The following is a 25,366-nucleotide window of genomic DNA, read 5'->3' as shown; positions in this document are numbered from 1 at the left end:
ATGCTGCTGCACCCGCTGAGTTTCTCCAGCATTTTTGTGTACCTTTGGAATATTGTGTTCAATTTTGGTCAATGCAGAGAAGATTTTCAAACATATTGCCAGGACTTGAGGACCTGGGTTACAGGGTGTGGTTGGGCAGGCCAAGACTTTACTCCTTTGAGCCCAGGAGGATGAGGGGTGATCTTATAAAGGTACATAAGATGATAACTGGAAAAGATAGAGTAGATACACAGACTTCAGAGGCATCAAGAACTAGAGGGTGTAAATTTAAGGTGAGAGAGGAATCTGAAGGGCACCTTTTTCACACAGAGGGTGGTAGGTATATGGAATAAACTGCCTGAGGAGGTAGTTGAGGCAGATACTATCACACCATTTTAAATACATTTGGACAGGAACAAGGGCAGAAAAGCTTTAGTGGGATATGGGCTAAATGTGGGCAGTTGGGAATAGTGTAGAAGGAGCAGTTTGATCGGCACGGACAAGAGGCCAAAGGGCCTATTTCTGTGCTGTATCTCCAAATTGAATTCTACTATGTCTGACACAACAGATTAGAGAAAGGTGGTCACATAACACCCTTGACTTACAGTATGGCTGCATCTGGTGCCAAATAGCAAATATGTCATGCATTGGCAATGTTTAGTTTTGATGAGTAATTTAATAGTTTTGTTTTGGAGTTTGTTATTAGGTTTTACCTCTTCAGTCATGCTTTTTATTTCCTCTGTAATCATTATCTCTCCATGAATGAACTAATTTTGCAATAGTATATTTAACGTCAAGTATATACTTCAATTTCTGAACGAACTGAAAATAGCATTATTTGAACGTTACCGGCAAATCAGCACTTAGCGTGCTGATTTGTAATTGCACAATGGATCCAATGTATTTTAGTACTGATGTGCAAACCTTTGAAAACTTTCTATGTGCATTCTGCAGCCATCACAGATCAAGTTCAGCTGTTTACCTGTATCAAGAGTTGAATGTATGTTGAAGCTGCCTTCGCTGGACTTGGTGTTCTCATCTAATAGAAGTGAACTGGAAAGCTTGGGTTTCTCACATGCATTCGATGGAACTCAAGTATCTGCTAGTGCCACTTCATTGCTTGCTCATACTGTATTAAAAGCTGCTGCCAGTAAATCAGGTATGTGGGTAATGTAGTCTAGTCTAATTTAGCTTAGAGATACAGTAAGGGAACAAGCCCTTCAACCCATCGAGTCCATGCCGACCAGCGATCCCTGCACAGTAACACTATCCTACACACACCAGGAACAACTTTACCAAGCTAATTAACCTACAAACCTGTATGTCTTTGGACTCCCAGAGAAAACCCACGCAGGTCACGCGGAGAACATACAAATTCTGTACAGACAACACCCGTAGTCAGGATCAAACCCAGGTTTCTGGAGCTGTAATGCTGCAATTCTACCGCTGCATTACCGTGCCGTCCGAGAACGTTTATTCCTCACAATGGGAAAACTATTTATACAGTATAGCAAACAAAGACTATTTACTTCTGAAGAAGATATAGCATGATTTCAAGTGCATGGCACTACTGAATTAATTAGCAACTGTTCAACTGATTTAATAGCACTAAATTTGCAGTATGAAATGAGAGTGTGTACATGCATGTGCATCTAAAGTTATTGCCAGCGATACCTTGCACCTCCACAGAGTGTACGTAGATTTAGCTAATATATTCTGTGCAAATCACTGAATTTCCAAGAACTCGAGTTATTATAAACCATTCTCACTGAGAAGTAATAAATTATAGTAAAGTTATAGTTTGTAATATAAATTTTAATTGTTAATTATAGGTAACCATAATTACAATTAAACAACATATTTGACAAAAAATGTAATATACTTTTAGTAAGAGTTATAATATATTTCATGATCTTTACTCTGTAAAAATATTTAAAGCATTAGAATAAAGTTATGATCATAGAATATAGAACAGTTCGCACAGGAACAGGCCATTGGTCACGCGATATCTGTCCACGGATTGATCCTGACAACGGGTGTTGTCTGTACAGAATTTGTATGTTCTCCCCGTGACCTGCGTGGGTTTTCTCTGGGAGTCCAAAGACATACAGGTTTGTAGGTTAAGTGACTTGGTAACATTGTTCCTAGTTTGCCGCATGCTAAATAAGCCTTTGAGGTAAGACACAAAATGCTGGAGTAATTCAGCGGGTCAGGTAGCATTCCAGCAAAACATGAATAGGTGACGTTTCAGTACGGGACCCTTCTTCAGACAGGAGAAGAGTCTCAACCTGAAATGTCACCTATTCATATTCTCCAGGGATGTTGCCTGACCCGCTGAGTTACTCCTGCATTTTATGTCTTTCCAAAGACAACCAGCATCTGCAGTTCCTTGTTTCTACAATCCTTTGAGGTAATGTCTGACTGCAACTCATGTTATAGAGTCATACATTGTGGAAACAGGCCCTTCAGCCCAACTTGCCCACACCGACCAACATATCCCATTTGCACTAGTCCCACCTGTCTTAGTTTGGCCCATATCCCTCTAAACCTGTCCTATCCATGAACCTGTCTAAATGTTTCTTAAACGCAATAGTACGGCCTCAACCACCTCCCCCAACTACTCATTCCATACACCCACCACCCTCTGTGTAAAAAAAGTTACCCTTCAGGTTCCAATTAAATCTTTCCCTCCCTCAATTTAAACCTATGTCTTCTGGTTTTTGATTCCCCGACTCTGGGCATGAGACTCTGTCGTCTACCCGATATATTCCGGTCATGATTTTCTACACCTCTATAAGAACACCCCTCATCATCCTGTGCTCCAAGGAATAGAGTCCTAGCATGTTTACCCTCTCAGGTCCTGGCAACGCCCTTGTAAATCTTCACTGCACCCTTTCCAGCTTGACAACATCTTACCTATAACATGGTGTCCAGAACTGAATACAATACCCCAAATGTTGGGAAATGCACTCTACTCTATATTGAGAAAGATTAAATCCATGCTACAGAGACTGCTGAATCTTTGTGGATACCCTTTCCTTCAAAATTAACACAAGTCCCACCACTTCGCCACTGAACACCAAATTCCATGCAAAAAAAACAGACTAGACATATGCAAATTTTTAAATGATTAGAGGAAGTGACCTTCATTTAAAGATTTTAAATGAATCCAAACCTTTTAAAGATAATCTTCAGAATGAATCTATCATTATAAAGCGATATTTTGTGCTGTCCAGATGGTTGATACATATGTTTATGATCTGGTCAATTAATCTCTTGTGTTCATCAACGAACGTCTCTTTGAAGGTACATCTTCTGGATTTGGAAGCCCACTTGGAAGAAGCCGACACAGCAGTAGTCAATCTGATCTTTCTTACTCCAGCACCACGGCATCAGGGCTGAGCTTTACAGCTTGTATGTCGGATTTCTCTCTGTACGTTTTTCATCCATATGGAACTGGGAAGCAGAAAACAACAGTTACTGGCCTGACTCCTGGCACAAGCGCAGCTGGTAAATAGGCCCAACAAATTGTATTTATACTTTTGTGTTATTTTTAATGCTTCTGGGAAATGTTCTGTGGAATTACACTAATTTTGACATTTTTATTCAAATTTAAACCCAAAACCTTTGTAAAAATATTCTGTATGGTTAAATTATTTACAACATTTGGAAAGATAGTTAATTCAGATTCTTAATAAGATAATACATAGTTGTGCATATATAAGCTTGTATATATATCAGTGTAAGCATTTCACAAACATTTCTCTGCTATTTCTTCATATAACAGAAGAGGCTGAGCTTTTACATTTTTGGTGTGTTGTGGTATGCAAAGGAAAAGTATAGGATATTTTTTCTCATTAGGTTATCGTAAAATAAGTAAGTTAGCATATATTTGAACCCTATGATGTTGTATTGCTGGAATTCTTAGTTATAGTCCTTAACATGATAACTCCAGATAATGGCCAAATAATTTTGTCAAGTTTGTAAAGAAGGAATGAAAATCGCTGAATACTTTTTCAAACTTGGACTTTCGGGTTTTCATTCCACTTTCTGAATAACATGATAACAAGATAACAAGAAAATAAATAAATGTGTTCTTGATCATCTTTTCATACTGCAGGTGCTGTGGATGATGAAGCCAGCTCTGTCACGGGCCGTAAGGATTCTCTCAGTATTAACCTAGAATTTGTGAAAGTTAGCTTATCCCGGATGAGACGATCAGGAGGGGGTTCATTGTTTGACAACCAAACACCAATCAAAACTAACAGCAAGATGGAAACCACTTTAATTAATATCTCTGGTATAATATTTTCCTTCCTCTATCCTTTCAACAAATTTAATGAGGTATTTGGACGTACTGTGTCCTAACTCTACATTTTTTCCCTTCAGCTGTCTGCGACATAGGATCTGCTTCCTTCAAGTATGATATGCGTAGACTTAGTGAAATTCTAGCCTTTCCAAGAGCCTGGTACAGAAGAAGCATTGCTCGACGTCTCTTCCTAGGTGATCAGACAATCAATTTTCCAGGTGAGATAATCCAAAGATTAGAGTAATGAAGATATAACATGGAAACAGCCCTTTCCATGCCAACCATCAAGCATCCACCGAGATTAACCTACAATGAATCCTACTAATCCATGTTATTCTCCTTGCATTCCATCAACTCCCCCCCCCCCAGATTTTATAATTCACTTACACACTGGGTGCAATTTATACTGGCCAATTAACTTTCAACAAGTCACAGAAAGAATGTACAAACTTCACACAGGCAGTAGCAAAGGTCAGGATTGAACCTCCACTGCCAAACCTGTGAGGCAGCACCTCATCTCAGTCCGAAACATCAAATGACATAGGTAGGAAAAGAGATGATGTCCTGCAAAATGAATATAAGGAGTAAGGCAAAAAGTTAAGATATGGGACCTTGAGGGTATAATCTTTGGATTATTACCTGTGCCACGTGCTAGTGAGGGTAGGGACAGGAAAATATGGCAGATGAAAGTGAGTTGGTTCAGGGGACAGGGATTCAGATTTTTGGACCATTGGGATCTCTTCTGGGGCAGAGGTGACGTGTACGAGAGGGATGGCTGGTACCTCAACGGGAGAGGTTTGCAGAGAGGTTTACTAGTGCTACTCGAGAATGGCAGGTGAGTGGGAACCAGAGCAGCAGGTCAGCAAATGGAAGGGATGATGAAAACGTGGACGTTATTGAAAGTAAATCTTAAAGGAAGGATAGGCAGGGAGAGGTTCATGAATATGGGGAGAATGAAGAACGTGTGTTTACTTCAATGCAAGGAGTATTGCGGGTAAAACTGATTAGCTTCGAGCCTGGATCAGTGCTTGGAATTATGATATTGTGCCTATTACAGAAACTTGGTTGTGAGAGGGACAATGCCGGTAGCTCAGTGTTTCAGACGAGAGAAAGGGAGGTAAAAGAGGGGAGGAGTTGCTTTGCTAATCGGGGAGAATATCATAGCAGTACTCAGAGGACATACTGGAGGGTACGTCTACTGAGGCATTATGGGTTGAGCTCAACAATAAGAAGTGAGAATTTGATGTTATGTGATTATATTATAGAACATCGCATAACCAGCGGGAGATAGATGATTGGATATATAGACAGATTACGGAAGGATGCAAGAACCACAGAATGTTGTAGTGGGTGACATTGATTTCTCCAATATTGACGGCAAAAGGATTAGATGGGGGCAGTTACTGGGTGAGTCCACAGATGACATGGGGAAGCTTTTTAAAGGCCAGTTGATTAAAGTGCAGGATCAACATGTTCCCAGTGAGGAGGAGGGATAAGGACGGCGAGGTAAGGGAATTGTGGATGACCAAGGAGGTTGTAGACTTGGTCAGAAAGTAAAAGTAAAACCATATGTCAGGTTTAAGAAGGTGGCATCAGATGAGGCTTATGAGAAATATAAAGTGAGAAAGAAAAAACTCAAGCGGGCGATTAGAAGAGCCAAAAGGGGAATGTCATTGGAGATGAAAATCCCAAGTCTTTATTTGAATGTTAAAATAAGAGGGTGACCAGGGAGAAGGTAGGACCACTCACAGATAGAGGAAATCTATGCTCTGAGTCAGTGAATGTAGGTGGGGTACTAAACGAGTATTTTACATCTGTATTCAATGAGAAGAACTTGGAGGGCAGTGAGATCAGCTTGGAGGATACAAATATGCGAGGGAATTATGAAATCGAAAGGGAGGTAGTGCTGAGGTTCTTGAAGACCATTAAGGTGGATAAGATCCCAGGGTCTGATGGGATCTATCACAGGTTATTGAGGAGGGCAAGAGAGGAGATTACAGGGTTGAAGAGGATTTTTGTTTCTTCTCTAGCCACAGGCAAGGTCCTGGAGTATTGGAGAGTAGCCAATTGTCCTTTGTTTAAGATGGGAAGTAGAGGGAATCCAAGGATCTGAAGGCCAGCAAGCCTCATGTCAGGGGCAGGGAAACTATTGGAAATAATTCTTCAAGAGAGGATTTATTCCTATTTGTAAGAGAATGGGGTGATTAGAGATAGCCAGCATGGCTTTGTAATTGTGTAGGAAGGAAATGCAGAAGCTGGTTTAAACCGTAGATAGACACAAAAAGCTGGAGTAACTCAGCGGGACAGGCAGCATCTCTGGAGAGAAGGAATGGGTGACTTTTCGGGTCGAGACCCTTCTTCAGACTGGTTAGGGATAAGGGAAATGAGAAATATAGACGATGATGTGGAGAGATAAAAAACAAAGAATAAAAGATATGCAAAAAAGTGACGATGAGAAAGGAAACAGGCTAACAACCCATTGTTAGCTGTTTGTTGGATGAAAACTAGTGCGACTTTGGTGGGGCAATCTGAAGTGTGAGTAATTAATATTCATTAAGCTGCCAAAGCGAAATATGAGATGCTGTTCCTCCAATTTGTGTTTAGCCTCACTCTGACAATGGAGGAGACCGAGGATAGAAAGGTCTGTGTGGGAATGGAAAGGAGAATTAATGTGTTTAGCAACCAGGAGATCAGGTAGGTTCAGGTGGACTGAGCGAAGGTGGTCGTGTCTTATTAACTTGAGTGAGTTTTTTGAGGAGGTGACGAAAGAGATTTGTCTCTTTGGTTAAGATTCAGTGTATCACAGGAGAAGAACTGTACACTTTTGTTACGGTAATTACTTTATAATATGTTTTGTTTTATCAGACAGAAATGCATGATGTATATGTGATTCCCTTGTATTTTGGAAGAAATTTGACTTATCATAAATAGAATAATACAACACCAAAACAAACCCTTCAGACCAACAAGTCCATGTTGATCATCGAGCAAACATTTATACTCATGTAATTTTATTCTCCTCAGATTTTACTGTTCACCTATACAAGGGATAATTTATAGTTTGTGGTTAGCCCATCAACCCTAGCATCTTTGGGACATGGTGGGAAACCGGTGCACCTGGAGGAAACCCATGCATGCATGGAGAATATGCTAAATCCATAGACAGCAAATCAGGATTAAATCCTATTTACTGGAAGTTGTGCTAGCTATGCCACAGTGCACAATAACAATTACCAGTGTTGTGGAAAAAGAGAGGATATTGTGCTTATTTGCATAGCTTTTTATTTCATGCAGTTGCCACAAATGTGATAAGCCACTGCCGTTCTTTTATGCTGGGATTCCATGGATCTGTGGTTTTATATGCCTGTAAAAGCTGCATTATTTTGATGTCATGAATCAGACTAATAACAACATTTAATCTTGCATTTCATTCTGTTGGAGACTATTTGTTATTCTGTGTGAAAAACTGACTTCTTATAGTTTCTTAATTATTTATTTTTTTACATTATCAAATTTAAAAACAATTGAAGCTTCCGGACCCGTAACTCCGGATTCTTTAGAAAGCCAACATCTTTCTCCTGAATCAACACGCAAGGCTTATTGGCGTACCTGGGATCAAACAGCACAGTCTTCTAGCTACTCGCACGTGGCTCAGACAGCAAATGTCTTCAATGATCATGCATCATCTAACAGTACATCACCAGCTGGCATGATGCACAGTGTAAAATCCCCTTCAGTGATCCGATCTCGGACAATCTCTGATTCATCCGCTTCAAGAAGAGGTACAGATATAGATGTGTAGTGATGTTAAGTAAATCCCTGTGTGCCTATATAATGTGAAATCCTTTTGATAAACATGGTGTATACACAATTAAATCAAATATGAAGATTGTAATTTTAACCAGTCAGTTTGCTTGATTTTTGTCAAGCAAGACACTTTAATTTGTAGCTGTATGTTTCCTGTTTCATAATTGTTGTAATTAGAATTTAGCCTCCACCCACTTGATAATAGATTGCTAGATGTTGTGTGTTTCTAGTAACTCCTGTCAACTATGGCCCAAAAAAACAGGATGCTATAGCTTCCCACGTAGCTGTGAAAGCTGAAACGAGATTATGTCAGTGCACAATCTTGTTTAAATGTAGATGTTACTGGCATGTTAGCATTATTGCCCATCCTTAAATGCCTGAGAAAATAGTGGTGAATTGTCCACTTGAGTTGTTGTCTCATGTAAAGATACTCTCAGAGTCCTTTTAGGAAGGGGGCAACTGATTTTGTCAGTGAAGAACTGGCGATATACTTCAATATTAGGACGGTTTGTGACTTAGAGTGGAGCTGACCAGGTAATGAGAGTAGAGAGCGACTTCCCGGACTCCATGGTCATTGTTTTGTGGGGATTTTAACAAGGCTAACCTCGGCCGAGCGCTTCCAAAATACAGACATCACGTTACCTGCCCCACTAGAGGGGAGAGAACACTCGATCATTGCTACACTACAATTAAGAACGCCTATCACTCTGTTCACCGTGCAGCTCTGGGACTCTCTGATCATTGTTAAGTTCACCTTATTCTGACCTACAGGCAGAAACTAAAATCTACTAAATGGTTTGACTGCATTGATTGGAATATGTTCAGGGAAGCAAGGACCAGCCTTGATGAATATACAGACACCGTGACAGCATATGTCAGCTTTTGTGAGGACAGTTGCATTCCCACTAGGACCCGGATCAGGTTCAACAATGACAGGCCTTGGTTTACAGCAGAACTCAAGCAGCTCCGCCAGTCTAAAGATGAGGCCTACAGCAGTGGGGATGCAGACCTCTACAGGCAGGCCAAGTACAAGCTGAGAAGAGGAATCAGAGCTGCCAAGGAAAGGTATTCTGAGACATTGAGGAGCAAGTTCTCAGCTAATGACTCTTCTTCAGTGTGGAAGGGCTTGCAAGAAATCACCAGCTACAAGAGGAATCCCCCCCGCTCCTTGGACAATCGTCAGCTGACCAACGACCTGAATGAGTTCTACTGAAGGTTCGATAGACTCCCTCCCTCCCCCACCCACTCTTCCCCAATCACCACTTCACACCTACTTACAGCCTGACTCCAGTCTGCAATGACTGGGTCCTCGTCCACTACCCACCCCCTTCTTGCCGCCCAACATCAGCCTGGCAACTTCTCCATCACTAACAATAGCAATTGAGGAGGTGGAAAAGCTATTCAGGAGACAGAAAAGCCGGAAATCTCCAGGGCCGGACAATGTTTCCTCCTCTACCCTCAAGCTCTGTGTAAAACAACTGGCACCAGTCTACACAGACATTTTCAATCGGTCCCTGCAACCTGTACTGTCCTTGCCTGCTTCAAAGTCTCCACTATTGTTCTCGTGCCCAAAAAGCCAAGGATTGCTGGTCTTAATGACTACAGGCCTGTCACACTGACCTCTATAATCATGAAGACCCTTGAAAGACTTGTGCTGGCCCACCTGAAAAATATCACACACCCCTTGCTGGAACCCTTGCAGTTTGTATAGGATGACGCAGTCAACCTAGGCCTGCACTTCATCCTCCAGCACCTAGATGGAAAGGATTTTGTTTGTGGATTTTAGCTCTGCATTCAACACCATTGTACCAGAGCTACTACACTCCAAACTCTCCCAGTTGACTGTGCCTGAACTCCTCTGTCAGTGGATCACAAACTTCCTGACAGATAGGAAGCAGCATGTGACACTGCGAAAGCACATTTCTGACCTGCTGATCCTCAGCATAGGAGTACCGCAAGGCTGCGTACTCTCCCCTCTCCTCAACTCTCTCTACACCAACGATTGCATCTCCACAGAGTCCTCTGTCAAACCTCTCAAGTTTGCGGACGACACAACCCTGAATGGACTGATCCAGGATGGGGAGGAATCTACCTACAGACAGGAAGTGACACAGCTGGCGTCCTGGTACCATCGCCACAACCTGGAGCTCAATGCTCTTAAGGGTGAAATTGATTGTAGACTTTAGGAGAGCTCCCCCTCCTCACCATCAACAACGCCACAGTCACATCTGTGAATTTAAGTTCCTTGAACCATCATCTCAAGGGACCTTAAATGGGAGGCCATCATAGTCAAAAAGGCACAACAGAGGATGTACTTCATGTGGCAGTTGAGGAAACACAATCTGCCACAGGCAATGATGGTCCAATTCTATACGGCCATCATAGAGTCTGTCCTCACCTTCTCCATCTTGGTCTAGTTTGGCTCAGCCACCAAGCATGACATCCAGAGGCTGCAGCCCATCGTTCGATCAGCTGAGAAGGTTGTTGGCTGCAACCTTCCCCCCATCAACGAACTGTACACTGCAAGGGCCAGGAAACGAGCGGGTAAGATAATCTCTGACCCCTCTCATCCTGGTTACAAACTCTTTGAATCACTTCCCTCTGGAAGGCGACTCCGGACTGTCAAAGCCGCTACAGCCAGACATAAAAACAACTTTTTTTCCACAAACAGCCTCCTTTTGCTCTGGTATTTTATTTCATTCTTCACGTTTAAATTATAATATTTTATTTTTAATAGTCTACTGTATATCGTGTTGTTACATACGAGCAAAGCACCAAGGCAAATTCCTTGTATGTATACATACTTGGCTAATAAAATGTATTCAATTCAATTCCATTCAGCTTGCTGGGAGCGTATTATATACCTGATATCTGTAAGAAGGAACTACAGCTGCTGGTTTAAACCAAAGTTATAGATACAAATAGCTGGAGTAACTCAGCGGGACAGGTAGCATCTCTGGAAGAAAAGAATGGGTGATGTTTCGTGTCATCTGAAGAAAGGTCTCGACCCAAAATATCACACTCGTTCTCTCCAGAGATGCTGCCTGAGTTACTCCAGCTTTTGGTATATACCTGATGTCCTTGCCCTTCTGATACGTAGTAGAGATTGTGGATTTAGGAAATACTGTTGAAAAAATCGTGACATGTTGCTACACTGCGCCTTCATACATCGGATATCTACCGTGTTAGGGGGGTGAATATTTAAGCTGATAGTAAGCAAAATGAACTGGTTTGTACCAGGTTTTTCAAATACAGTTAGATCTGCTTTCTAGTATTCTTTGTACAGTGGAAATACTTTAAGAAGTTGGGATATAAATGACTCACCTGCCTTGTTGATAGAACCCACCATGCAGTGATACAGGCTCTCCATACTTTTCATGCAGCTGACACATTTTGGAGCTGGGTATTGTACGCAGGTTCCCTGGAACATGTCTTACTGATGTTCCCAGCAAATTCTATAGATACCCATCAGTGCAGCCATTTCTTTCATACAGCTGGACTCCTTATTCCTCACAAAGTATGGCTGAATCCAACTCCAAAATGTTCATCAGCTATGTGAAGAACATGGATAGCATGCAGGCACTTGTCAGGCATCTACAGTTACAGAGATCTAGACAATAAGTGACCAAATATGATAAAAAGAAAAATAAGTAGCAATATCACTGGGGGAAATCTAGGCTTGCTTTAATTTTGTAATGAGTTACAATAGAGTAAACAATTAATTATCATTTAATCCATTTATTTTATTTTCATAGAATGTCCTATAACATGAATCATTTGTTCATTGTGCTTCACCCTTCTGATTGAAAGTAATACAGATATTTTGTTGTTGGCAGATTCTATTACCAAAATATCCACAACAGCATTCAATAAGAATGGAAAATTAGCAAACCAGCAAGCTGCACCATGGGAGACACTAGTGGTCTTTGCAATCAATCTGAAGCAGTTAAACGTTCAAATGAATATGAGTAACGTTATGGGAAATACTACGTAAGTAATGTTCTTTAGTCACTCATAGATGTTATGAATACAATTCTTTTTCTGACAACAGATAACTTAAACCTGTATCTCTCATTTTAGAATTGAATGCATGTGTTAAAATGGTAGAATGTGAAAAAAAGTGTTTAAAATTACTGATCCTGCTTTGAATAATTTTAAACTTGAATTTAGCGCAACGATTACAATTTCAAACAGAAGTTTTTGTTCATGTTTGATGTTTATAAAACTATTAGAAGATGACAGCTGCTAGTTATTGCAACGAATAATGCCAATATTGTTGGCTTACTCATCAATGGCAGATTGGATTCTAATGAAAAGACTTTTAAGTTCAGTTTGTCTTGTATATCTAAAAATTCACAATGTAAACTTCCATTGCTGTAAAATTGTTAATGATGCCAGAACTGTGGTCCCATTTCCTGAAAACCTGCTTCAACGGTTTCTGATTCCCTGTGTAAATGTTTGCTTCCTGACATAAAACCTAAACATGCCCTACACGGCTTAACCAAGTGTCATTATGTCTCCCAAAAACCAAAATACTGGAATTCTGAAATAAAATTGAAAATGGACAGTAAATCGAACAGCATCTGTGGAGAGATAAAGCTGCTGATTGTTCTATTCTATATCATTTTGTCTTGTTTTTCTAGCATATCCAGAATAATTCTTGCCATTTGACTGAGCTTTTTTTTATATCTATATATTACTAAAATTCTCATCTTGTTTCTATATTTGTTTGCCCGGTTTGTACCTCTATTTGCACAAAAACAGTACACAATACCGCTACAATTTATGCACCACCTTACTCACCATTGTCCTGTGATGTCAAACAAGTTTTGTTCAGATTGATGGTATATTTTATGTTATTGACATTATAAACTTCACAAAAAGCACTTTAAAAAAACCTGTTTTCCACTTGCCCTGCCCGTCAGTAGTGTTCCACCAAACAATTACGTCACAATGGGATCACGAATTTCATTTACATTAAAAAAAAACTGTTTGTCAAAAAATAAGTACGATATTCATTGTGGGGGGGTTGGATAGGGGGGTGGTTTCATTTTTTTTTAAATCGCGATTTTCATTGTGGGATGGGGGAGCTGAAGGAGTGGGAGAGCAGGGATATAGAGGGAGAGGAGGGGGCAAGGAGGGGAGAGGGATGAGGGAGGGAGGGAGAGTAGGGGAGAGGTGAGTGGGGAGGAGAGGGGAACAAAGAGGGAGAGTGAAGAAGAGGGGGAGGGAGTGCTGGTGGATGGGGGGGAATGAAGGAGAATAGGGGTAGGAAGAGGGATGGCGAGGCGCAGTTGGGGGAGGGTTGCCGTGACCCACGTCACAACGGGGATCTCTGTCGTCACAACATGAACCCGTCAGCCGCGCCTGCGTAGTTGGGGGCTATGGGTGAGTGGTGGAATATTGAGTTGGGGGAACGGGACCCAATGGGTCCCACTTAGTCTAGTACTCCTTAAAATCACTTGGCCATGCAACTGGTAGATAGAAGCCACCAAGAACTGCACAAGAATGTCAGACATTATTATCTTGGTTCACTGAATGTCGAAGAGTATTGTTAATATTCTCAGTGTCTATATAGTTATTTTATAAGAAACCTGTGGTGATGGAGACTCTTGCATTCTGAACCATGCTATTCATTCCTGTCATCAAAGCTGTTACTTCTGTGGGTATTTAGACATTCATCATCTGCCCGCCAGCATTAATTTAGACTTAGTGATCAACAGGAGAAAAATTGCCCTCCTTGCTTCACTCGTAATGCAAAAAGCAAAACAGCAACAATGAAGGCCATTTGGCCTCAGGAGCCTTTACTAACTTTACACAACTAGTCCCACTGTCCGACCCTCTTTCCGTAAACCCGTATTATTACTTTCAGATAATATCCAGTTCCCCTTTGAATTCTGCAATTAAATCGACTTCCACTGCTTTCCTGGCAGTGCATTCCAGACCCGAATGTCTCGCTGTCTGTAATGAAAAAAATTCTGATCACTTTAGATTTTTTTCAAATCGTCTTTATTCTATGATTCTTGGTTCTTGACAAAAAGGTTTCTTTCTATTTTTATACTTTATTGATTTTAAAACACCTGTCATTTCACCATTCTTTATTTCAAAGAAAACAATCCAGCTTCTCCATCCTGTCCACATCATCAGCTTAGAAATCATTTCAGTCACTCTTTTGTAACCTCTCAAAAGCTCTTAAATTTGTTCTAAAGTAAGTTGTGACTAAAACGACCAAAGTATTCAAGCATTCTTTCCAAAGATTGAGTTAACTCATCGTACTGTATTTAAAAAATAAAAAAAATCACGAGAATTCATACGTTTTTTAAAAATCACTTTCTCAGCCTGCCCTGTCACTTTTAATGAAATATGCCTCGTAGGTCTTTGTTTTTGTACTCCTTTTAAAATTGAACTCTTTAGTTCGCATCTCGTCTTCTCAATCTTTATACCAAAATGTAATGCTTAACATTTGACAGTATTAAATCTCATCTGACACCTATCCAATAATCACCAGTGTGTCTATATTCTCTCTGAAGCCTATTCCGTCCTCCAAGATTCATCATCTGAAAATTTGGAAACTGTGCCGATCTCCTAAACTATGGGGCAGATCACTCCTTTAGATTCCTTGAAATGAAAATGGTTGCAATAAAATTGCATAAACCTAGGTATAAGGGTCAGCCAAGAATTCACCCATGTATAAGGCAGGTGTCTGGACCTTCATAGGGTCACCTGTACAAAAACAATGTAAACGCACAATAATCAGATTCCAGGAAACGTCCTCAGCCTAAGGTGTAAAAAGAACATGTTAATCAATAGCACGCTTGGAAGGAATTCTGCTGCATGTTGTTGAAAACCAACTAAAATCCAACAGAAAGTGACAAAGAAAACCCATCTGCAAAAGTAACAAAGATAAATTACAGCATACCAGAGCAATGATACAAGAAAATGGTACAAACCGATACTGGATTAACCCTGCATCTGAATTGGTCTTGGCCTGAAGAAAACCCTTGGCCCAACTATCACTAAATTCACCTCCCTCGTATCAAAGTAAAACCATCAATAAGTTCAAACAAATACCATTCTGTGCCAAATGTTACTTAAAGATCTACTCACATGGAAAATACATTTCAGTCAATTAAAACAATTAAAATTAATTGAACTCTTTCAATTTCAGTCAATTAAAATAATTAAAATTAATTGAACTCTTTAAGTTAGGGGCATCTCTGTTCATCTGATGGTCCCAAAACCAGCACTGACTCATGTCACCTCTTCCATGCATATACCAACAAAATATGGTCCTGTAAAACCAAGACTGCTTGAAGCCAAGACACTTAAATTTACGTTCCATAGTCTTGTATATCCAAACAGTTTTGATTCTGCGCATAGGTTTTACATTTATTGCCACTGTTTCTTCTTTATAGTGTATATACATTGTTAACTAGTTTAAAGAGCAGAAAATTTATTTCTTAAATTCTTGCCATTGTTCTATTTTAGATGGACAACCAGTGGATTGAAGAGCCAGGGACGGCTATCAGTGGGCAGCAAAAGAGACAGAGAAATATCAATGTCTGTTGGTCTAGGAAGATCTCAGCTAGATTCCAAGGGAGGTGTGGTTGGGGGCACTATAGATGTTAACACCTTGGAGATGGTTTGTAAGTTCAATAAAAAATATTCTAGTAATGTCCTAGAATAAATTGTGAGCAGTGTGAATCAATGAGACAAGAATTTGTTGAAGCAAGTCATATAAAATAGGAAATGTGAGCAGGGATAGGCCAGTCTCCAAAAAAAATTGTCTCTTGGTAACACAAATTTACTATTCTCCCTAATTCTGATTCCGCTGGAGTCATTCTTAGCCTTGATTATAATCAGCATTTCAAGGAATGCAGTTGTATGAGTTAGAGCATTCAAAAAATTCGTAATGGTGTGCATCTTCTCAGTCCTAAATAGTTGAACCTGTTTTCCCTATGTCCAACTACCCAGTCTGTCAACATATACCGTATTTCCTGGCAATGAAGATGCACCTGTGTCGAAGACGCACCCCCAATTTAAGTTGCTAAATTTTAAGAAAAGGATGGCGGGACAGGATCAAGGGTTTGGTTTAGTCCAGGAGTCGGCAACATCACCTGCGTGCCCCGGGACAAGCTGCAGTTCCCAGATCATTCACATTCCCGGGACTGGCTGCAGTTCCCAGCAAAGATCATAGAGCGGAGCTCTATGATCTTTGGTTCCCAGGTCGCCTGCGAGCCCCGGGACTGGTATAGCGCCCAGGTCGCCTGCAAGCCCCGGGACTAGCTGCAGTTCCAAAGTCGCCTGCCCCAGGATTGGCTGTAGCGGCCAGGTCGCCTGCTCTGGGACTAGTAGAGAGAGAGAGAGAGAGAGAGAGCCTAGGACAGAGCAGCCAGCCTTCCGCCCAGTAGCTACCCGCCAACCATCACCTCCACCGGTTGCGCCTGTGCCGAAGGACACCGTGGCGGGCCAGCAGAAGGGGCTGAGGTGCCGGTCCGGTCCCGGCGGCCGTTCGCCGCCACCTGAGCTACTTCCCTCCCCGGCCACGATGCGGTGGCTCCGCGCCCGGAGCGCCGCGGCAGCAGTGAGTGAGTTGCTGGCATGATCCCCGACCCCCTCCTTCTCAATGCTCCTGCCCTTCTCGCAACTTTACTCCTTGGGGCCTAGCCAATTTGTGCAGCCCAGGCCGTGCTGACCCAGGCCAGACTACCCACACGCTGTGAAAGAAACTCTCCCTCCCCCCTAGCGGCGCTGTCCTTTTACAGCCGCTTCTCACTTTACAGCCGCTTCCCATCAGCTGCCAGCAATAATAATAATAATAATAAATTTTATTTGCGGGCGCCTTTCAAATATCGTTCTTGATGTTGCTGTACTGAGGGATAGCCAAGTCTATCTTTCTTGGCTAACAACCTAACCTTCGGCCTCGAAGACGCAGGTAAATTTACGTGCCTTATTTCTGGGTAAAAAAATAGCGTCTTCATTGCCGAGAAATACGGTAAATCGTGAATTTATGCTGCATTAACTCCAAGTTGAGTAACAGTGCAAAACTGCAGATCGTACTTCAAGCGTGGTGACAAGAATATGTTTTAAAGTTGAGCTAGTTTGCTTGCTCCTGTATTTTCACTGAATCTCATCATAATACAGGAACAAACAATTACAGATATTAGATATCAAAGGTCTGAGAGTGAAAGTTGAAAGTGACACAAAAGTAAATGGGACATGAATGAACTAGACATCCAACAAAGTATCTTCTTTACCAATTGCAGTGAATGATTGAGAATCAAATATAAGGGCCAGAAATGAGAACGAGGTCAAATTAAATACAGAAAACAAAATAATGATAAAGTAACTTTGAGATAGCGAATTAAAAAAAAAATATTCTTAAAGACTGACCTTATTTTAATCCACTAAACAATTCAAAATTAATTGGCAGAATCTAAAAACAATAGTTATTCCAGGTAATATTACTCCTTAATGAATTTGGCCATGTTGATCATGTGTGCCTTGTAAATACAGGTCCTTCACAATCTGCAATCCATGCGAATGATTTGGCTGATAAAGAAATGCCACTTTCAATTATTAATTGAGCACCATAAATTGTAGAACCTTAAAGATAGTAATATTTAACCTTGTATCTGCCATTGCCGTGCCACTTGCACTAAAATGTCAGTTAGCGCATACAAACCAGACTGGTTGAAGATGTTTATTGGCTTCCAATAGCAGTCACAAAATGAGAGAGTTAAACAAGAAATAAGAAAAGCAAAAGTATTAGAATGATCATGGAGGGGGTTAATTACTATATAGACAATACAAATAAAATTGGCAAGAGGGGTTTGGGATGAATTCACAAGAATATTTATAATGTGGCCAGTGAGTTGAAATTGGGATGGACCATTTTGACTTACGGCAAACAAAGCCATCTTATTCAGTAATTACCATCTCTTCAAGGAATTGACTCCACCCAATAAAAATAGAGTAATTTCTCCAGAAAATGCAATAGGTGAAAGAAAGTTGCATGTAAATACTGTACTTAAATTCAGTCTGTTACAGTTTTATTGTGGTCACTTAGCTTGATTAACGAGATAATATCCAATCATTTACACTTTGACTGACACCTTCATAGAAAATACTTGGAATAGTTTAACTGAATGGACGATTTTGGACTTTAAGAGACACAAATTGCTGAAGTAACTAAGTAGGTCAGGCATGAAGAACATGGATAGACAACATTTTGGGACAGGACCCTTCTTCAGACTAGGGGAGGAGGGGAAAGGAAACTGGGGGCAGGTCTAAGCCAGGGAAGTGAGAGCCGGATACAGGTGAGGGGGATTATGATTGGCAGGTAGTTAGACAAAGGCCAGAGATGGAAAGGCTGTGAGGTCAGGAGAAAGGAGGCGCAAAATGTGAAGTCAAAGGAAGGAATGTAAATTAAAAGGGACAGGGGAACAGGAAAGAGAAAAATGGACGTGGTCCAGGTGAGGCACAGCGAAGAGAGGGGAGAAAAGGGGGGGGGGGGGGGGGGATGGTGTAGTTGTTTAATTAACTAAAGCTGGAGAATGCAATGTTCCGACCATTAGGTTGCAGGTTACCCAAGCAAAATATGAGATGCTGTTCCTCCAATTTGTGTGTGGCCTCACTCTGGCAATGGAAGAGACCCAGGTCAGAATGGGAAGTGTTATTAAAATTATTAGCAACCAGGTCTTGGTGGATTGAGTGCAAGTGTTCAGTGAAATAGACGTCACGTCTACGTTGGGTCTTGCCAATGTAAAAGAGACCACTTCGGGAGCACCTTCATAGAAAATGAATGAACAAACTTGCACTTTATCTTGGACAGAATTAATGAATAATATTGTAGATAGGGGATCCTCATGGAAAATTGATCATAAATTGTACATAGTTTGAAAGAAGTACAGATCAGCAAGGAATTAGTGTTTTGAATTTGAACTCAACCCTCGTTGTAAATTAGCTAAGGGTGGGAAGTAAGAGCGATAGGTTTTATCATTGGTAAAACAATCATAAGCATTTAAGGAGTGTTTACTATTTCAATTTTTTCATCAAAATATAAACAAAATATAAAGTATAACCTAAAGGCTCTGTGGGGAAAAGTGAGCTAATGTTGGCCACTGAAAAATCTAGCGATTGTGTTAGATCAGGCTTAAAATGTTGCATGGAAGAATAGTAATCTTGAGGAATATGAGTTTTTTAGAGAGGAGCAGCAACAAATGACCAAAGAAAAACAGTAACATGGACTGAGCGAAATATGGTAAAATATTTTAATAGCTTCTGCAACCATATAAAAGAAAAAGCATACCAAATTATTTTCGTAAACTCCATGAGGCAGTGATGGGAGAATAGCTTGAAGTATTAAATGATTACTTCTTTTTTTTCCCCGGAGACACTAACTATGACAGAAATTTAAAAGGACACTTTGACCATTGTTGGGTTTCTTTTAAGCATTTGAACCAAAACAATATTCATCATATTCTTCTGTAGTTTGTGTATACCATTTTTACACAAGTTTTTGCATACATACTTAAAATTCATACTATGCAAAATAATATAATTTTAACAACTTACATATGTTTTGTGACTTCCATGCAAGAACTGCTCAAAAGTACATAATTGAAAGTGAAGAATATGAGGGAAGATAAAGGGAAAAATCATGGGAGGATTTTATTGCCTTTCAAAAATATTGGCTGCAAGCTATTTTTATTATTAATGTATGGATTTATTGTTCAGTAATGACAATTGATCCAGCAATAGTTCCCTATATTATATAAAGTTGAGGATTAAAGTTTAACGCAGCTGCAAAATGTAAACGGTTGTGTTGAAAGGAAATTTAGGTATTGCTGCTTTGAAATTAATGGAAAATAACTGTTCATTTACTCTTTAAAGCTCATATCTCAGAACACCCAAACCAACAACCCAGTCATAAAATCCAGATCACATTGGGTTCCACTGATGCTCGAGTTGATTATATGGGATCAAGCATCCTGATGGGAATTTTCAGCAACGCAGACCTGCAACTACAGGATGAATGGAAAGTTAATCTTTATAGTACAGTGGACTTGAGCATTACTGAAAAAAGGTACATGGATTTTTATAATTATGGGTCAAATTATAGGTGGAAAGCCTTTTGGAAAACTGTAATTTTGTATTCAATGCATGTGAAACTTATTTGATGTATGTTGTTGATACATTTCATACATCATGAAATTAATGTAGTACAACAAGCTTTACAGCAATGACTTGTTAACACAGTATAAAAATCATGTACTATTAATATTTGGCTGACAGTCAAATATTGATATTACCATAATATGTACACTCAATGGGAATATAGTGTTAACTGAGAATGCACGGACCAAAAGAACTTGCTTTGGTGATTTTTTACATCAACATATATCAGAATCAGAATCACACTTTATTCGCCAAGTATGTTTTGCAACATATACGAGGAATTTCAATGGCCAGGATATGTGTGTGTGGTATATATATATATTTATTTATATATATATATTTATTTTTATATATATATATATATAGTTGATATGTCAGTAAAAATAAGATGGTAGCCACTAGGTGAGGCCAAACTGAAGAATTAACGCTCATGAATATTATGAAACTCTTTAGAAGCAGATTGGCCACCTTTATTCAAGTTATTCAAAGCACATTTGGATTTTAAAAAAAGCTGAAGAAAAAGATGAGACAAATGAATCAAATCATTTGTCAAGTAGTTTAACATTGCTATGAATGCACAAGTAACACTTGCTCTTCCCTCTCTCCAGTGAAGTCTTTGTCCATGGTGATCTGCAATGGGACATTTTCCAGGTCATGATATCACGATCAACTACGCCAGACCTAATTAAAATTGGAATGAAATTGCAAGAATTTTTCACTCAGCAGTTTGATACAAGCAAACGTGCCTTGTCTACCTGGGGACCTGTTCTTTATGTACCTCCAAAAACACCAGTAATAAATGTGGAAAGAAGTTCTAACGAACATTGTGAGAATTCACTATTTCATTTCCTTGAAAATTACAAATGTAAAACGGATACATTTTTTAACTATATCTGCTAATTGTCATTTACTTTCTCACTTGCAGTATTGGATGCAGCCCACCATCGCCATTGGCCAGAAATTTTAAAGGTGATTGCTGGATGCCAGATTTCCCTATTCCAAATGCCTTTGCCTGAAGATGCAGTGCAACTAGGTGGATCCATGAGTTTGCATGGAAATCACATGACTCTAGCATGTTTTCATGGACCAAACTTCCGTTCAAAATCCTGGGCATTATTCCACCTCGAGGAGCCTAATATTGCTTTCTGGACTGAGGCTCAGAAAATCTGGGAAGATGGTAAATAAGAAACTGCTTTTAGATTTCAAAGGTTCCATTTTTCTGACTTATAATCAAATTATTGAGATCAATGTGTAATATTCCATTCTTTTACACTGGATTAATTTTACGGATTTAGGTAATTGGAAAAAGGTGATAAGAATCAGGCATGTTATATTATGCAAGTGCTCCAAACCAAAAACTATCCAAGACATCACTATTAACTTGTCCGAGTTCTCTATCACCCGTGTCTTTCTCCGTAGTAAATGCAAACGAGAAATGTTCATTTAGCACCTTGCCCTCCTCCTGTGGTCTCCCTAACCTGTCTGCATCCTCTTCCAACAACACACTTAGCTCCCCAACTCCTGCCCTTCAAATCATTTGCCCATTCAACGTCCATAGTTGTCTACTTGACCGGCTCATTCTGCTGTACAGACACCCACCCTTCCAAACCCAACAACCAAATGGTGTCCACTCGCCAGTGTCCTTTACCAGGCAGATGTTTGAGATGGAGATTATCAAGCAGGTGCTTAAGTGCATTTTGAATCGGGCAAATCATTTGAGGTGCAGCAGTACAGTTGTGGAAAAATTGATGTTGGAAGACTTGTTCTCTATCCCCCTTGCAATAAAGCTCCACATTTCACTTACCTTCCTAATTACTTTTGGAACTTAGCTTTCGAGGATACCAAGATACCTGTTTACAACAACATGATAGATAACCCCCCCTACCCACTTTAAAAAAATAATATTCTGCTTTCTGCTGTCCTAGTTAAGTGCATAACATTTCTCCACATTATATTCGGACACATTTTTGCCCATTCACTTGATCTTTTTGCATGTATTTTATCATTCTTATGACTTGTTTCTCCTTTTTGCCTACTAATTTTCAATTATTAATGTGCTTGAATATATAAAATATTTGTACAAATTCTTTGCCATTTCCTTCTTTCTCAATCAGTTTCCAAAAGACAAAAATTTACTTCAGCTACTCTTGTCCTATTTATACACATGTAAAAGCTCTTGTGATTGAATAAAACCCTGGTAAATCAGCGTTTAATGTGGTAAATGAAGTCATGCATATAAATAAGAGGAATTAAAAGGCAGGTTATTATCTAGATCGGGAGAGATGCAAATGAGTGAAGTTCAGTGGTGTTCTAGGTGCTTGAATCACAAAGTTAGCAGGCAGGACCAACAAATGCTTAGAAGTTAAACGGCATGTTGGCATTTATTGTTTAGGAATAGGAGTTTAAGAACAGGGAGGTTTTGATGCAGTTGTACATGGTTTTGGGGAGGCTGCAGCTGTAATGCTGTGTTTGGGTTTGGTCCCTTTGTCTAAAAAATGATAGCATAGTATTGGAGGCGGTCCAAAGGAGATTAACCAGACAAATTCCTGGGATATGAGAGTTGTTTTGTTCAGAGGCTAGACAGTTTGAGTCTGTTTCCTTGCAATTTATAAGAATGAGGGATGACATTTATTCAAAAATATTAAATCCTAAGAGGGAAGATAGACACAAAATGCTGGAGAAAAAGAATGGGTGACATTTCGAGTCGAGACCCTTCTCCACCTGAAACATCACCCATTCCTATTCTCCAGAGATGCTACCTGGCCCACAGAGTTTTTTGTGCCTGTCTTCGGTTTAAACCAGCATCTGCAGTTCTTTCATACACAAATCTTAAGAGGGCTTTTTAGGTTAAATGTTGAGATGTTTTCACTAGTGTGAGAGTTACAAACAAAGGGACATAAAGTGGCCTATCATTTAAAACTGAGTTGCATAGAAGTTCCAAAGCCTAGCGAATGATTGTGGAGACTAGATCATTAGATGTATTTGAAGCAGACATAGAAACATATTTGAAAGATTAAATGGCAGAGCAGACTTTTAAGAGCTTGAGGCCTACTCGCTTCCAATTCTCTTGTTTTTTTCTTACCATCTTTGTTCATATTCTTTGGTGGCATGCAATCCAAACATATTATCTTTTTAAAACTTTTTGTACATTGTTTCCCGATCCGCAGTACTTCTCGAACCTTTGCAATATTTTTTGCCTATTCTGGCAATTTCCTACTGCATTGTCTTTACAGATTATCCATCTCATATATTCCATTGAGAAGTTTGGATTTCGATTAAGATTTTAGGCAGATATATGGATAGGGAATATTTCGAGCGATATGGGCCAAATGCAGGCATGTTAACTTGGTTGGCATGGATAAAGTGGGCTAAATGCCCCATGCTGTCCAGCTCTCTCATTTTATGACTCTAAGTAATTAATGTTTCTTTGAGGGGAATTATGAAATATCTCCTCAACTGTCTACCACTGCCCTACCTTTTACTTTTTCTTCAGACAGTTTTTCATTGAACTTAACTTAGCCATTCATTTCTTAATCTGCCCAAAGGTGCCAGCGATCATTCAACATATATTGTACAAACATTGGACTTTCATTTGGGACACAATACAATGGTTACAAAACCTGGTGGTGCTTTAGAAAGTCCAATGGCCACAATCACTAAAATAACTAGACGTCGCCATGAAAACCCACCACATGGTGTAGCAACTGTACAGGAGTGGTTCAATTACGTTACTGCCATGAGGAATGAAGGTAAGAAACTATGATAACCTGTTCTCTTTAAATTTCAGTTTGTCATGTTTTCATTGAGTAAAGGTTTCAACAATTTTGATATTTTATTCCTTTGGACCATTCTGTGGCACCTTATTGTCATGTTACCTCAGTATTTTTTTTCAAATTCTTATTATCACTTTGATCTAATGCATTGTTTTTCAGTGTAATGAAATATCTGACTGGGCTCCTATACATTTTAGCATAGATTGATAGGGTGAAAGGTGAGAAGGACAATTCTATCCCTGTTCATTCTGGAAGATGAATGTGAGAGCTGAAGTGCAAGAAATATAGATTCAGTTTACAGTTTTGTAATCTATAGTCAAGGCTAAGCCACAGTTAAAGAAAAAGGAAGACATCTCAAAGGTACACATGTGGAAGGTTTCATAAACAGGATGATGGTATAGAGGTGGAGGACCTGGCAAGAAAGAATCATACCCTGATTCTAGGAAGGAGGATGAATGGAGGCATAATCAAAATCTAAGTGGCAAATAAATGAATAATGAGAGAAATAAGTGTGTCAAAGCAGGAAGAAATAAATGATATGGGCCAACAACAGGCTGAAACCATGTGCCAACCTGAACAGTCCTGTTTATCATCTTGTGGGGGGGGGGGGGGGGAGTAGGAATGGATTGGGGAGGGGTTTGAGGGACTACAAGGTCTGAGGCTGTGAAGGAAAGAGTTTGCCGAGGAAATGATGTTTGATGTTGATGTTTAGTGGTGAAACCGTGGTCCAGTAGAAGGTATGACGTGCCTCAGAATTGAAAACCAGGCAAAGAAGAGGTCCATTTCTATCAATTAATTTTGAAAATCTGGATGTCACTTGCAAGACCAACATTTATTGCACATTCCTCACTGCCCTCAAGAAGGTAATGGTGAATCATCTTGTTGAACCACTCTAGTCCCCCCGGTAAGGCTACTTCCAGAGAGCTGTTGAGTAGGCGGTTTTAGGATTTAAACCCTGCAAAGATGAAGAATGCAGCGTTTGATATGGATAAATCAGAGGTATGTAAACCTAGAGGGCATAGCTTTGGAGCCAGAGGGAAGAGATTCAGAGGGGATTTCATGCGGACCACCTTCACACAGACTGGAGTAAGTATCTGGAATGCACTACCTGAGGAAATTGTTGAAGCTGGGCCGATGGCAGCATTTAAGAAGCGTCTAGATGAATAGTTGAACTGCGAAGACATAGAGAGCTATAGACCAAATATAGGGTGGGAGGATTAATACAGAAGGGTTGGCATGGATGAGTTAGGCCAAATGGCCTGTTTCCATGTTATACAATTCTGTGTTACAATGTGGTACACACTGTAGCCTTTATGTG

At 40.0% G+C, this 25,366-nt stretch overlaps 1 protein-coding gene across 3 annotated transcripts in view; it reads left to right on the top strand.

The window, feature by feature from the left end:
* kiaa1109 (KIAA1109 ortholog) overlaps positions 1-25,366 on the top strand; it is a 311,921-nt gene that overhangs the window by 273,966 nt on the left and 12,589 nt on the right. For all 3 annotated transcript variants that reach the window (XM_033016927.1, XM_033016881.1, XM_033016832.1), the window contains 11 exons: positions 934-1,138; positions 3,286-3,489; positions 4,100-4,279; positions 4,369-4,506; positions 7,819-8,070; positions 11,932-12,085; positions 15,584-15,741; positions 19,991-20,183; positions 20,884-21,101; positions 21,201-21,452; positions 23,821-24,024. In XM_033016927.1, coding sequence (XP_032872818.1) covers positions 934-1,138; positions 3,286-3,489; positions 4,100-4,279; positions 4,369-4,506; positions 7,819-8,070; positions 11,932-12,085; positions 15,584-15,741; positions 19,991-20,183; positions 20,884-21,101; positions 21,201-21,452; positions 23,821-24,024 — 2,158 coding nt within the window. The remainder of the gene's footprint in view (positions 1-933; positions 1,139-3,285; positions 3,490-4,099; positions 4,280-4,368; positions 4,507-7,818; positions 8,071-11,931; positions 12,086-15,583; positions 15,742-19,990; positions 20,184-20,883; positions 21,102-21,200; positions 21,453-23,820; positions 24,025-25,366) is intronic.

The sequence above is a fragment of the Amblyraja radiata genome, chromosome 1 (genome assembly GCF_010909765.2).
Source record: "Amblyraja radiata isolate CabotCenter1 chromosome 1, sAmbRad1.1.pri, whole genome shotgun sequence".
Classification (NCBI taxonomy): Eukaryota; Metazoa; Chordata; class Chondrichthyes; order Rajiformes; family Rajidae; genus Amblyraja; species Amblyraja radiata.
This window is presented reverse-complemented; position numbering and strand designations above follow the sequence as displayed.